Here is a 15,297-nt window from a genome sequence, read left to right on the forward strand (position 1 = left end):
CCCTCAACTCTGCTGTTGTAGCTCAAAAGCAGACATAGACTGTATGTTTGTGGCTGTGTTCCAGTAAAACTTTATTTTAAAAAAACAGTGGCAGGGCAAGAGTTGGCTCATGGGCTGTAATTTGCTGGCCCCTACCTTTCTTGGATATTTAATATTTTTGTCTGGTCCCCTATTTTAATTGCTTCCAGAAACCATTGCCAGTGATGTCTGCTTAAAATGTAGATCTTATTACATTACCTGTCAGCTCCGTACAGCATACCAAATTTGTTCTGACCAAATAAAGGTCAGAATTATCCTACCCCCAAAGCCTCCGCAGTCTGATCCTTCTTACATTTCCAACCTCATCTCCAGTGACTCCGCATCCATCAACTCACACAGTGTAACTGGCCGCCCTCTGGTATTTCCTTAAGCCCGCTGTCTCTGGATTGCTCTTCCCTTCCTACTGTGTCATAAGTGCCTCTGAAACCGTCCGCCTGCCTGGGGAACCCTGTTCACATCCCACCATCTGCAAGCACCCCAGCCCCACAGGTGGAGGCAGAGTCTCCATCACATTGTTTAAGCGCCCCTGTGGGGGTGACCTGCTTTTGTGCTTTGTCAGAAATCCAAGTGTGTGCGTTTGTGTGTGTGTGTGTGGAGTGTATGTGTGTCTTCTCTGTTGACCCAGAATCCCTCAGGGGAGAGAGGTGTGCCCTCTTGTTTCTGTATCCTTGCAGTGCAGCGCAGGCTGATGTGGAGCAGAAACGTGGCAGTGTGTGTTTGAGTTTGAGCATGAAGGTCAATGTCGGGGGAATGTGATGCTCTGGGGACCTGTGGCATTTGGGGCCCAGCTCTTGGCTCGTTCTTGGGGCATGCGTGCAGACCCCCAAGTAGGCGGGCTATTGGTAGGCTGCTTGGTATCTGGCTCATGATCATGGGATCCAGGCAGCGGCAGGACCGGGCCGTGGCAGCTGGCCACTCCAGGTCTCCACTGCTACTGCCGCTTCCTCAATGGCCTCTTGCCCTTTGGTTTCACAGAGCTGTGGTGCAACCCTGGGCAGTTTGCCTGTCGCAGCGGCACCATCCAGTGCATCCCCCTCCCCTGGCAGTGTGACGGCTGGGTGACTTGTGAGGATGAGAGCGACGAAGCCGACTGTCCAGGTGAGTGTGTCGGGCAGGCAGATGCACGTGGTCCCTGCGTCCCATTGGGAGATGGTGTCATCCAGCCCCCCCATGCTATAGCCATGCGCTGGAAGGTTATTTTGAGCGCCTCGTCCCCTCTCTTTCTCTGTCTTTTTAAAAAAGACACCCAACACAAATAGATCTGAGAACTTGTGAGATGGCAGGGTCAGGGCTGTGGTGAGGCACGGAGGGGCACCCATGATGCCATGTTTTGAGAGGTGCCGTTGGCCCTGAGGATAGTGCCCTGAAGCGTGGTGGCCTCTTGCTTCCCTCTTGCCTGGCTTTGTAGGTGGGTGCCTTCGAGACGTGGCTAGAACCCTGATGAGGGTCATTTACACAGACCTTGGCTCTCCCTCCATCCTGCTCACTCAGTCGCTAGTCACCTTTCACTGGGGGTTCTCTCCTGTGACGCATGTTTCATAAAGACGGGGAATGCCGCAGAGTCTGAGTTGTTGGTGTGCCTCCTGGTTTCTGGTCCAGCACCCTCAAAGAGGCTAACACACCCATGAGTAATGGTGTGCACTGCGTCCTTGGCTCTCAGCTTGGGCTGTAGTGTCTCGTGCGCACTCCGGCACGTATGTGTGAGACAGAGGCACAGGTGCACATTCTAATATGTTTCAGACCCAGGTGGCTCTGATAAAGGCCCTAAGAGGAAGGTGCGTCTTACTCCAGTGTGAGAATCTCAGACCTGTGCTCTGGCCTTGCGTTCAAATTTCTTCACAGTCTGCCATCTTTTTGCCAAAGCAGTGTGTTGTTGTTTTCCCCTCGGCGACTCAGCTAGGCTATTTCCTGTGCTCACCCCATGAAGAATTTCCTAGCCACATGCTTTTTTTACGCCTTTCTCCTTCCTCAGAATCCCCTTGTTCTGGGATTCCCACCTTGTTCTGTTTCTCTGTGGATAGACCCTGCCAACCCTTCAAGGCTTGGCTGGATGGTTCCACAATGAGCTGGCATCTCTGGGTCCGCTGGCTGTGGGGCGGCTTCTGGCAGCGCCTGCCCTGTCTGTCCAACAACCCATAGAGCTGCTGGTAGTTCTTACCGTCAGTTGTGCCCATACTTGGTCTTTCTTCCAGACCGAGCCTCCCTCAGGGACGGAGACCAGTCAGTCCTCTTCCTCAGGGGGACCTAGCCTAGGACGGGCTTCTTTTCAGTGTTCAGCCAATGAAAGGAGGGCTGTAGCTGCTGTAGGCCAGGTGCTGAAGAAAACAGACGAACTCCAGCCTGGGGATCAGGAGCCAGGTCCAGTGGAATGTCACAGCTGAGCTTGGGCTAGTGCATTGGGGGATGGGGGAGTTCCCAAATAAGAAATAGGGGTGGTCTCTTCAGACTGTATTTGCCTGTAAAGAGAACCCCTGTAAAAAGACCCCTTTTAATCATCCCTGTGCCTGTTCTTTCTTCACCGGATGTGCATGTCTGTAGTCGTGGCGTCTGCCTTTCCAAATGATAGTCAGGATGATGGTGGCTGGGTTAGGAGCTTCTGGGATAGCCCTGTGTCTGGGAGCCCACCTAGTCATTCCTTGGGTCGCCGCTGAGAGCATGGCCTTCCCAGTACTTGAGATGTGAGTATTAAGTGCTGGGCAGCCTGGTGAGGAACCGGTGATGGTGCCCAGGAACGCCACCTGCTCTGACTTACAGGATGAAACTTCATATCTAGCCTCCTGCAGAATTTTCTGAACAAAGAACCAAATGGTTCTTGGTTTGCTTTAAAATGGAAGCATGGCTTACTTGCTGTTTTCACAGTGTCTTTGGCTTAGCTTTTAAGGTTGTGTGTGATAACTGCCCTGCTGTAGATGCTGAGAACAGTGGTGAGTGCTCTCGTGGTTCAACCTGCTTATCTCTCCATGCACTCGGGACTTGCTGAAGCCAGGGTCTCATCTGGTTTCTCCTTGGGTTGTGTGGTTGGGATAGAGGGACAGAGGGTTACAAGTGGCTTCGTTTAAGTGTTGACTTGAAGTTACATAGGTTCCTGTACCTTCTCCCCAAACAGAAAAAGTCTGACCTACAGGAGCCTAGAGTTCTGAGTAGATGGCATGTTTAAGTCCCAGCCATTGAGGGTGTGGTGACAATGACAGTGTGTGCAAACTCACTGAGGCCTAGAAGGGTCTGCTGTACCGGAGGCGGGGTGCGGAGGCCGAGGGCCTGTAGAATCCCAGCTGCCCCAGCTTTCCCCTCGACTCCTGGTGCCGTGCCTGGCTTGTGGTGTAGTGCTGTACTGTGATCCAGGTGGGGTGGCAGGGTGATTTCTGATGGTTTCAGGCTTTGGGTTTTGAGCAATTTATCAAAATATACAAAGAATAATATTTGTTTCTCACTTCCCTAAATTAATAACTGCTGAAATTTTATCATAGTTCTTTGTAGTCTATTTTAAACAAAATTAATTTTTTAAAGCACCATAAATACACCCTGGCCAGTGTGGCTCAGTTGATTGGGCACCGTTCTGCAGGGAGAGGGGTCCCCAATTCGATTCCTGGTCAGGGCCTGGATAGCAGGTTTCGTCCCTGGGTGGGGTTTGTACAAGGGGTGGCCAGTCAGTATCTCTCCCATCCTTGCTTCTCTCCCTGTCTTGTTCCCTCCTTTTCCCTTTCTCTAAAAATAATTAAATAGAATCTTCTTTTAAAAAACCATAGATATAGGCTAAGTATTCATTAACCTATATGGGGGGGTATGGACAGGAAGTTAGTTAATAGTCATTTCTGCCATGGCGTTCCTGTCTGTAGGGAGAGTTTAAGTAAACCTGTGGGAAGCCCCAGCCATGGTTGGTCAGTTTGCTTTTGAACATGTACTTCAGGACTTCTGGAGTGAACATGAGGTTATCTCATTGCCCTGCTAACATTACAATAAAAGGAAACCACGGAGTCAAAGAAAATGGGAAAAGATGTAACATACATCAGTAATTCAGTGTGGTTGTAGAAGATAGAAAATGGGTGGTATGCTAGATACCGTCTGGGCATTCAGTACATTCCCTGCATTTGGGGCTGGAAGGCTGGAGGTGTAACACTCAGACCCCCTGCCAGTAGACTGCTGGATACCATTTGGCCCATGAGATCCTTCCCATGAAATTTGGAAGGTGGAAGAGACACAGAAGAATCCTTCCTCTGGCACTGGAGTGGGTGGTGTGGGCTCTGACCTCGGTGAGTGAGTGCAGTGGCTCCCGCCCCCCTGCCCCACACTGGCCGGCCATCTCACCTGTGCAGGTCCAGCAGCGGCCATGCAGCTCCCTCACCAGTGCATGGAACAGCAGCTTCCTGACTGTCCCACTGCAGCTGCAGAGGTTAAACAGGCAGAGGTGGCCCACTTCACTTTTGTGCAAAGTAGCTTTCAGTGATAGCACTAAAAGCTAGTGCTAGTCTTTTGTGTTTGAAATAGCCAGCATGGTTTCTGTTCTAACTGAACCATCTTTGATATAAATGGGAACTAACAGAGGTTGTGCAAAATTTTTAATGGAGAAAAATTTACAGCTGTAGTAAGAGTCATTAAAAAAGACTTAAATACATAGAGACAGGATGTTCTTGCTTAGGAAGACTTAATGTGGTGAAGCTGCCTGTTCTTATATTGATCTGTGGGCTCAGGGCATCCCCATAGGGTTTTTGGGAAATGTGACAAGTCAGTTAGAAAATGTGTGGAGGAATATGTCCTCATGTTGTTAGCGCACTTTGAAGAAGAGTAGGGAGGGGAGAGCACTTGCCTTAACAGTTTCAAGGCTTACTTGACAGTTGGATCAGGGTGGCATGAATTGGCCAGTGGGACAGAGAGCTGCTAGAAATGGACCCGAGAAACTTGATGCTCATGGTCGACGTGGAATTACATGTCACTGGGTGAAGGTCAGACTGCTCAGTGCTGTGACAGTCAGGAAGGAGGAAATGGGGTCCCTAATATACAACATACCGGAAAGTTGGTTTCAGGTTAATTAGGGAAAAACTTCTAGAAGATAACATAGGAACATACCTAAGATCTTCCCTTTATCAAAAAGTAACAATAAAGAATGTGAATACACAAGCCACGGAGTGGGAAGATGTTTACAACATTTATAGCCTATGCAGAATCATAATCCAGCACGCATAAATAACTCCTACGAGTGGACAGAGGACAGACAGGCGTGTCACAGAAGAATTGATAGGAGTGGTGATTAAACACGGAAGAACATTCAACCTCATTAGTATTCTAAGACCAGGTGAGACACAGCACTTCATGGATACTTAGATTGGCAAAAATTACGGTGTCTGATGAAACCAAGTGTTAGGAGAGGGTGTGGATGGCTTAGAAATCTCACCTGCTGCTGGTGTGGATAAATGGATACACAAAAGGGCAGGAACTTGCAGAGTGGAGCAGTCACATATTTTCTGATCCTGGGTTTCCACGTGGGGACACTCGAGAGAAATTCTTGCAGCACCGCTCACACCGATCTACAGCTTGGAACAACCCGAACATCCTTGTTCACCTGTTGGCGTGTTCCAAACCCAAACAGCAGGGGAATGGTAGGTTCCTGCAGCAACATGGATGCATCTTCAAAACAATGTAGGTGACAAAGGCAGCTTGCCAAAAAGTACATAGAGCATAAACACAAGCAAAACTGACTATTGTACCTTATTTACAGACACACACACATATATATGGCCAACTGAAAGGAAAAAAAAGGCAAAACAGTGATTCTCAAAATTTGGACTCCTGGCCCCTCCCTGGTGGGGAGAAGGAGGAATAAGACTGGAAGAAGCGAGTATGTAGTTAGTCTTAAGCTGACGTTTGAGTTCTTAAGTCAGGTAGGGGTGGGTGTTTGTAGCTATTTTATTATTAGGCTTTATTTCTTCATGTATGTTCTTTGGAAGATCTCAGATGTTATACAGCCTTTTTTTTTTTTTTTTTTTTTTAAGAAAAGCCCATAGATGGGAGAGTGGAACCGACTTAGCATAGCAAAGAAATTGCAACCAGGGGCTTCCTTGAGAGAAAGAACACAAGGAAATGACCTGCTTGACAGGCAGAACCCCTTGAAAGCCTTGGCAGTTCTTGGTGCCGCTGCTGGCAGGTATCTGGGGCGGAAACAGAATAGGGGTGGTGGGACTCGCGTCCACCATCCACCTCTCTTCCTCACTCATCAGAGCCAGGCGACTTCTTCTCCCACCGGTAGACCTGAAGTTTACTCTCCGAACCCACACGGTCCCGTATGGTAGCCATGGTCACACAGGGCTATCGAGCACTTTAACTGTGGACGTTTCAAACTAAGGTGTGCTACATGGGTCAAGTATACATCTGATATTAAAGACTGAGTTTTTCAAAAGTGAGATGTCTCATTACTACTTTTTTATATTTATTACATGTTGAAATTACAGTATTTTGAATATACTGAGTTAAATGAACTGAAAATTCATCTTTTGTTGAAATGTGGCTTGCATGGTATTTCCATTAGACAGCACTTGGACTTAAAGTCAGCAAAATAGGAGATATCAGGCCCAGCAGAGGGGAGCCATGGAGGTGGAAAACAGAGGAATTAAGATAAATTCTCTGTGGGGACAAGTGAGAACCTCCGCCATCTCTCCCACCCTGCCCCTGACTGCTGCCACCCAGGTGTTTCCCCAGGCAGGGGATTGGAGGGGTCTCTCCTGGAGAAACTCACATGTCATGGAAGAGGTGTTAGAATAATGGAGGGTTCTGGTCCCCACCTTGAGGCTCACCTGACCCTACCAACACCTGGCCTTTAGTGCTCACAGAGCCTCTGGGAAGCCAGACCATCTTCCTCTAAACATGAGAGGCAGCAGGTGTTCTAGACGGGAAGAAATCATGCACTGGATGCTTGCCAGACTCTGGGCAAAGCCTTCTAGACCAGAAGGGCCAGAACAGAGTGGCTCGGGGTGGCTAGCTCGGCTGCATGTAAAGCAGTGGTTAAATGCAAGGGCCTGGAACCAAGTTGCTGGGGCTGGTACCCCTGCCTCCACTAGCTGTGGCCCTGTCTGTGGGCAGGTTGCTTTGTGAACTTCACTGTTCATCTTTCAACTTCATCTTTCAACTTCATTTGAAAGATGAGGAAAATAATAGTGTCTACCTCCAAGGGCTATTCTGAGGCTTAATAGCATGATGCACAGACAGTTCTTGGAACAGAGCACGCCACAGAATAATGCCTCAATACATGTTAGTAGCTATTCTTATTTTATAACTCAGGGAATAAAAGTAGACTTAAAAATACATTCTGAGACTTCTGGCCAAGATGGAGGTGTAGGTAGACACACTGTGCCTCCTCGCACAACCAAAGTAAGGACAACAACAATTTAGAAACAAAATAACAGCCAGAACTGACAGAAAATTGAACTGTATGGAAGTCGAACAGCCAAGGAGTTAAAATAGACACTTTCATTCAGACCAGTACAAGGAGCTGAGTCAGGCGGCCAGGCTGAGAGCGTGCGCAGCAAAAAAAGCAGTGGCACCAGGCCTGCAAGGCGGCAGCTGACAAACTCCGGGCACGCAACACGGCAGAGGGTGGACCATGGGTGCATAGGCAGCGGCTGGCAGATCCCAGGCGTGGGGTGGCAACAGGCAGAATCAGTGAGGCGGTGGCTGTGAAGTGAGGCACTCCGTGTATGTCAGCTGGCTGATCGGGCAGAAGTCCCACATTTACGTGCAGATAAACCAGGTGAAACTGGAGAACGGGACAGATTGTGCAATGCAGGGTCCCAGCACTGGGAAATAAAGCCTCAAAACACCGACTGAAAACACCTGTGGGGGTTGAGGCGTAGGAAGGGACTCCCAGTCTCACAGGAGAGTGCGTTGGAGGGACCTACAGGATCCTAAAATGTACCCAAGCCCACCCACCTAGGAATCAGCACCAGAAGGGCCCAATTTGCTTGGGGAACGCAGGAGAAGGGACTGAAATCCAAGAGAGAGTGGAGCAAGCACCATTGTTCCCTCTCAGACCCCGCCCCCACATACTGCATCACAACCTGCAGGTGGGAGGCCCTGCCCTGGTGAACACCTAAGGCTCCGCCCCTCATACCTAACAGGTGTGACAAGACAAAAAAGAAAAGAAAAAATGGCCCAAAAAGAAGAACATATCAAAGTTCCAGAGCAAATACAACTAAGCAACCAAGAGATAGCCAACCTATCAGATGCACAGTTCAAAGCACTGGTGATCAAGATGCTCACAGAATTGGTTGAATTTAATCACAAATTAGATGAAAAAATGAAGACTACGCTAAGTGAAATGAAGGAAAATATACAGTAACTAATAGTGATGGGAAGAAAACTGGAACTCAGATCAATGGAGTGGACCAGAAGGAAGAAAGAAACAACCAAACAAAAGAATGAAGAGTCCTGGCTGGTGTAGCTCAGTGGACAGAGCACAGGCCTGTGACGCAAAGGGTTGCCGGTTTAATTCCCAGTCAGGGCACATGCCTGGGTTGCATGCCAGGTCCCCAGTAGGGGACACATGAGAGGGAACCACACACTGATGTGTCTCTCCCACTCTTCTTTCCTTCCCCTCTCTCTAAATTAATTAATTAAGTAATTAATTATTTATTTTTTTAAAAAGAATGAAGAACAAGAACTAGTATAAAGGACACATGGACAACACCTAAGGGGGTGGGTAGGAGAGGGAGGTAGGGAGCACGGCGCGGGTGGGCTGAGGTGGGAGTAAAAGACAAAACTCTACTTGAAAAATAATTAAATAAAAAAAAATAAAGTTAATCTATGTTTATATTCTTTTTCTGAACGTAGTTTAGCATGTTATAAATAATATTTTTTTTTAGATTTTATTTATTTATCTTTAGAGGGGAAAGGGAAGGAGAGAAATATCAATGTATGGTTGCCTTTTGTGCATCCCCTGCTGGAAACTGGCCTGCAACCCAGGCATGTGCCCTGACTGGGAACTGAACCACGATCGTCTGGTTCGCAGGCTCGAGCTCAATCCACCGAGCCACACCAGCCAGGGCTATAATGAATAATTCTCATGATTACTAATGGCTACTGTTTTGGTTTTTATCTTTTCTTTACTGTAATATAACTAGTTTTTTTATAGTAAACAGTTAATTAAATTTTCAAAAAAAAAGAATGAATAAACAAGAATTTTTAAAAATGAGGAGAGGCTTAGCAACCTCCAGGACATCTTTAAACATTCCAACATCCGGATTATAGGGGTACCAGAAGGGGGAAAGAAACAGCCACAAGTGGAAAACTTATTTGAACAAACAATAAAGGAGAACTTCCCCAATCTGGCAAAGGAAATAGACTTCCAGGAAGTCCAGGAAGCTCAGAGTGTCCCAAAGATGGTGGACCCAAAGAAGAAACACACCAAGGCACATCATCATTACATTAGCCAAGATTAAAATTAATCAGAGAATCCTAGAAGCAGCAAGACATAAGGAGATAGTCACCTACAAAGGAGTTCCCATCAGACTGTCAGCTGATTTCTCAAAAGAGACCTTCCAGGCAAGAAGGGGCTGGAAAGAAGTATTCCAAGTCATGAAAGGACCTACATCCCAGATTCCTCTATCCAGCAAAGCCTTCATTTAGAATGGAAGGGCAGATAAAGTGCTTCTCAGATAAGGTCAAGTTCAAGGAGTTCATCATCACCAAGCCCTTATTATATGAAATGTTAAAGGGATTTATCTAAGAAAAAGAAGTAAAAAATATGGACAGAAAACTCACAGTTATTAACAATGATGCCTAAAACAAAAGCAAACTAAGTGGACACCTAAAACAGGAGCAGAGCCACAGAAATGGAGATCACATGAAAGGTTAGCAACAGGGGAGTGAGAGGAGGAGACGTGGGGAGAAGGTAAAGAGAATAAGTAGCATAGACAGTGGGGAGAAAATAGACAGGGGGAGGGCAAGAATAGTATGGGAAATGTAGAAGCTAAAGAACTTATGACACATGGACATGAACTAAAGGGGGGAATGAGGGGGGAAGGGAATGAAGGGGAAATGGGACAACTGTAATGCATAATCAATTATATATTTATATATATATATATATTCTGCCCTGGCTGGTGTAGCTCAGTGGATTGAGCGCAGGCCTGCGAACCAAAGGATTGTGGTTTGATTCCCAGTCTCGGCACATGCCGGGGTTGCAGGCCAGCCCAGAAGGGGACCCACGAGAGGCAACCATAGATTGATATTTCTCTCCCTCTCTCCTTCCCTTCCCCTCTAAAGATAAATAAAAATCTAAAATATATATATATATTTTTTCTGACATCAGCAAAATGGCAGTCTAGGAAACTCCAAGTCCTCATTCCCCTACATATACATTTTTAAAAAGCAGGTAGAGCTATGACTGGTGTGGCTCAGTGGATTGAGTGCCAGCCTGCAAACAGAAAGGTAACCAGTTCGATTCCCAGTCAAGGGTACATGCCTGGGTTGTGGGCCAGGTCAGAGGTTGGCGGGGGACTGAGAGGCAACTGATCAAACTTGATTGATGTTTCTCTTCCTTTGTCTCCTTTCCTTCCCCTCTCTAAAAATAAAGAAGTAAAATATTTAAGAAAAAATTTAAAAAGCAACTAGAGACTGGGCACAGTAACTATAGAAGCTCTAGAAATAGTCAGAAGTCTACACAAAGGGGTGTCCAACCCTTCAGCATCTCTGGGCCACACTGGAAGAAGAAGAGTTTAATGTATGTCTTAGGGCATACATTAAACACACAAACACTGACAAAAACTATGAGAAGACAAAAGATTTTAAGTAAATTTACTATTTTGTGTTGGGCCTCATTCATAGCCATCCTGGGCGGTGGGTTGGACACCCAGCCACAGGAGCACCCACTCAAGAAAAAGCCACATTCAGCCCTGGCTGGTGTGGCTCAGTGGATTGAGCGTGGGCCTGTGAACCAAAGGGTCACGATTTGATTCCTAGTCAGGGCACATGCCTGGGTTGCGGGCTGGTTCCCAACAGGGGACCCACGAGAGGCAACCATACATTGATATTTCTCTCCCTCTCTCCTTCCCTTCCCCTCTAAAGATAAATAAATAAAATCTTTTAAAAAAGAAAAAGCCACATTCAAATGGTAGGAAATTTGGTAGCATCAACCAGCCTTTGCCCCACTCCTTCCCTACCTGGCACACAGGTCTGGAGGAAGCGGTAGTCCAGTCCCTAATTGCCTGTCTGTAACAGGAGGGAGGGATCAGGGCAGACATGACTTGAAACATTTTAACCTGTCTGGAGGTTGCCTGAGCCACTGATTTCCCTGCGTGACTCAGAGCTCAAGCAGGGGAAACCAGCATAGCTCAGATTTGAGGCTGTGAAAAGCAGGGGAAACAATTCAGGAAACAATTCAGGAAACCTTTGCAGAGGTGGAGTGGGGGACCACAGAGCTTCAGATGCCTGGGGCAAAGGACTAATGGTGGAGGAATACAATAGAATATCTAAGGCTTTGAGAAACTGGCTGGCACTGTCTGGGAAAGTAAGACATTTAAAGCAGTTAGGTATATTTAGGAATCAAAAAAGTTCACACTTAGGCCCAGATAAGATGCAAGTGCAGAAAAGACTTGAGAAGACTCTAAGCTCAGAACAAGCCGGGCTAATTAGTGAAGGTCTTCCCCAGTGCCAGGCTAGTCGGTGAAGACTGGGAGGTGGCTCTTCCCTCCCATGCCTGAGTTTCAACAACAGCAAAATCACAAGGCATGAAGGAACACCTGCCCACTTAAAGGAATAAAATTAAGTAGCAAAAACTATCCCTGACATACTAGACAAAGGCTTTAAAACCATATTGAATGGGCTCAAAGGACTAAAGGAAAATACAAAAAACTAAGGGTAACAGGAAACAATATATAGAGACGATGAGAATACCAACAAAGAAAAAATTATTAGAAGGAACCAGACAAATAACAGAATTGAAAAATTCACTAGTGGGGTTCAACAGGCAGAACAACTAAACGAATGTTTTTTTAAAAACTATTTTAAAATGGACTTTTCTTAGATGAGGGGAAAGAAACATCAGTTTGTTGCTCCACCTGTGTGTGCATTCATTGGTTGCTTCGTATGTGCGCCCTGACCAGGGAACCCACAACGTGGGCGTATCAGGGTGACACTCACCAGCTGAGCTGCCTGGCCACAGCCAGAACTGAGTGAACTTGAAAAGAAGACATTGGAAAGTATATATTTTGCCGTGTATAACGCACACGTTTTGCCCAATTTTTTGAGGGAAAAATAAGGATGCACATTATACATAGGCATAGTGATTACATACCATGGGTATAATAACCCTATGTGTGATGCGCACAGAAACGTGGATGTGCATTATATATGGCAAAATACAGTATGTTACCAAACAAAAAAGGGTGTTCGTCTGCCTGCCACCACAAAAGCTACGCTGAGGCGGGTGCCGGTGTAGAGGGAGGCGTTTCATTCAGTGGCTGCCTGATCGGAAAGAACAGCAGACACCCCATCTCCTCAGCAAAACCAAGACGAGCCAGTGTCCAAAATTCCTGCTCCAATTTATTTTTTAAGATTTTGTTTATTCATTTTTAGAGAGAATGGGGAAGGTAGGGAGAAAAAAGAGAGAAACATCAATTTCTGAAAGAAACATTGGTAAGCCACCTCTCCCGAGTGCCCCACCTGGGGATCAAGCCAGCAACCCAGGCAGTGTGCCCTGAGAATCGAACCAGTGACCCCGCCTTGAAGGATGATGCCCACCCAACTGAGCCACACCAGCCAGGGCCCTGCTCCAACTTAAAATACAGTCCGTTGAACCCCTCAGGCAGTCGCTGTATGGTCATCCGGGTGGCCTAGTTTGTTCCCAGCTGCTGTCTGTTTCAGGCTCCCTCCTGTGTGGAGCTGCTGGAGCCTCAAACACTATGGTAAGAGAGTATATGCTTGGCAGAAAAGAGACAGACTCCCTCTGGAGGCCATGGGCCACGGGAAGAGAACCGGCGAGTCCACTGAGTCCACCGTCAGAGTGCAGATCACAAGCCAGTTAGCCAGAAGCAGGGGAGAGCGAGAGTTTCTTTGTTCCCCTAGGACTGTATTGACTTGGGTGTGGGACAGGCCAGGTGCCCTCTCAGAATGACCAATCGGCTCCCCAAACTTTCCTGAGCTGTGTGTGAGTCCACCTCCCAACCCATCCCTTCTTTCCCCAGGCTAGACTGACCGGCTGCTTTGGTCCAGCACCGCCCCTGCCACCATTCGACCGCCCCAATCCACCATTGTGGAGCATGTGCCTATCTTCCCCTGGTCCCACCCCCAATCTGACAGGTGGGGGGGGCGCTTTTCACCTACCCAGTGTAAGCACCTCCCCTTGCTGCCATCCTGGCCACAGGGGAGTCCAGCGCCCCCATGACCTCCCCATAGTAACTATTAGTCTTGGGAACAAAATGAACAGAGAAAGGTGAGCAGAGCCCTGGGGGCAGAGGCTCACCAAACAGAGGAACACACGTTTCTTCCTCCAGTGCCCGTGAAACCTTTCTCGGGATAGACCATGTATCAGGCTACAAAGCAAGTCTTAAATTTAAAAGGTTTAAATCATACAAAGTGTGGTTTTCAGTCACAATAAAATGAAACTGGAAATCAACAGAAAGAAGCTAGAAAATTCAATACATGGAGTTTCACCAACTCTTAAGTTGGTGTCAAGAAGAAATCACAAAGCAAATTAGAAAATATCTTGAGACAAATGAAAATAAAAACACAACATAGCAAACTAACGGGATGCACTGAAAATGCTGAGAAAGAAATGTGTAGTTGTAAATGCTTAAATTTTAAAAAGAAAGATTTCAGATCTACAACCTAACTACACTTTAAGGAACTAGGAAAAAAAACTAAACCCAGCCCTGGCTGGTGTAGCTCAGTGGATTGAGCTTGGGCCTGCAAACCAGAGTATCACAGTTCGATTCCCAGCCAGGGCACATGCCTGGGTTGCAGGCCAGTTCCCAGCAGGGAATGCACGAGAGGCAGCCATACATTGATATTTCTCTCCCTCTCTCCTTCCCTTCCCCTCTAAAGATAAATAAATTAAAAAAACAAAACAAAACTGAGTCTTCCGCCAAGATGGAGGTATAGGTGGAAACACTGTGCCTTCTCCCACAGCCAAGTTTGAATACAACAAAGGTTTGGAGAACAAGGACACACCCAAGGACCAGAAAATTGAATTATATGGAAGTCTGACAACTACGAACCATTCAACGGGGACGGTAAGAGAGGCAGAGCCAGCAGTGGAGCTGGGTCAGGCAGGAAAGATCCCCCGACCTAGGCGCGAAGGCAGCCCAGAACCAGTCGGGGTGTGGGGCAGACTGACCAAGGTCGCACATTCGAGCACAGTGAGACAGACCACATAGGCCCCAGGGGACAAACCCAGTGGTGGAGGGCTGACGGCGGTGGCACACTCGCATGCAGTGGGACAAAATGCGTGGGCCTGGTGACAGTGGTGGCTGCGGCGCCGGTGGGGGCCCCGGCGGCAAGCGGCAGACGGGACACAATTGTTACTCTTTGACCCCGCCCCCACATACAACTTCACAACCCAGCAACTTAGTTGCCCTGCTCTAGTAAACACTTTAGGGCTCTAATCATGCTACGGAACAGGCACAAACAGCCCAAAAGATGGCGCAAGAAGAACTCAAAGTCCCAAAGCTGATAACTCTAAGTGACCAAGAGATTGCCAGCCTCTCAGATGCACAATTCAAGACACTGTTTATCAGGATGCTCACAGAACTGGTTGATTATAGTCACAAATTAGAGGAACATATGAAGGCTAAACTAATTGAAATGAAGGGAGATGTCCAGGAAACCAATAGCGATGGAAAGGAAACTGGGACTCAAATCGATGGAATGGACCAGAAGGAAGAACTAAACATCCAACCAGAAAGGAATGAAGAAATGAGAATTCAAAAAAATGAGGAGAGGCTTAGGAACCTCCAGGACATCTTTAAACGTTCCAACATCTGGATTATAGGGGTACCAGAAGGGGGAAAGAAACAGCCACAAGTGGAAAACTTATTTGAACAAACAATAAAGGAGAACTTCCCCAGTCTGGCAAAGGAAATAGACTTCCAGGAAATCCAGGAAGCTCAGAGAGTGCCAAAGAAGTTGGACCCAAGAAGGAACACACCAAGGCACATCATCATTACATTAGCCAAGACTAAAATGAAGGAGAGAATTCTAGAAGCAGCAAGAGATAAGGGGACAGTCACCTACAAAGGAGTACCCATCAGACTGTCAGCGGATTTCTCAAAAGAG

General features: G+C 47.1%; 1 protein-coding gene across 5 annotated transcripts in view; it reads left to right on the forward strand.

Moving 5' to 3' along the window:
• DGCR2 (DiGeorge syndrome critical region gene 2) overlaps nucleotides 1-15,297 on the forward strand; it is a 73,454-nt gene that overhangs the window by 22,101 nt on the left and 36,056 nt on the right. For 2 of the 5 annotated variants that reach the window (XM_037067421.1, XM_037067422.1), the window contains exon 2: nucleotides 1,015-1,137. The exons of the other annotated variants lie outside the window; for them this stretch is intronic. In XM_037067421.1, the coding sequence (XP_036923316.1) occupies nucleotides 1,015-1,137 (123 nt within the window). The remainder of the gene's footprint in view (nucleotides 1-1,014; nucleotides 1,138-15,297) is intronic. 5 annotated transcript variants of the gene reach the window in all.

The sequence above is a fragment of the Sturnira hondurensis genome, unplaced genomic scaffold (genome assembly GCF_014824575.4).
Source record: "Sturnira hondurensis isolate 20B ecotype Veracruz unplaced genomic scaffold, ASM1482457v3 Scaffold0017254, whole genome shotgun sequence".
Taxonomy (NCBI): domain Eukaryota; kingdom Metazoa; phylum Chordata; class Mammalia; order Chiroptera; family Phyllostomidae; genus Sturnira; species Sturnira hondurensis.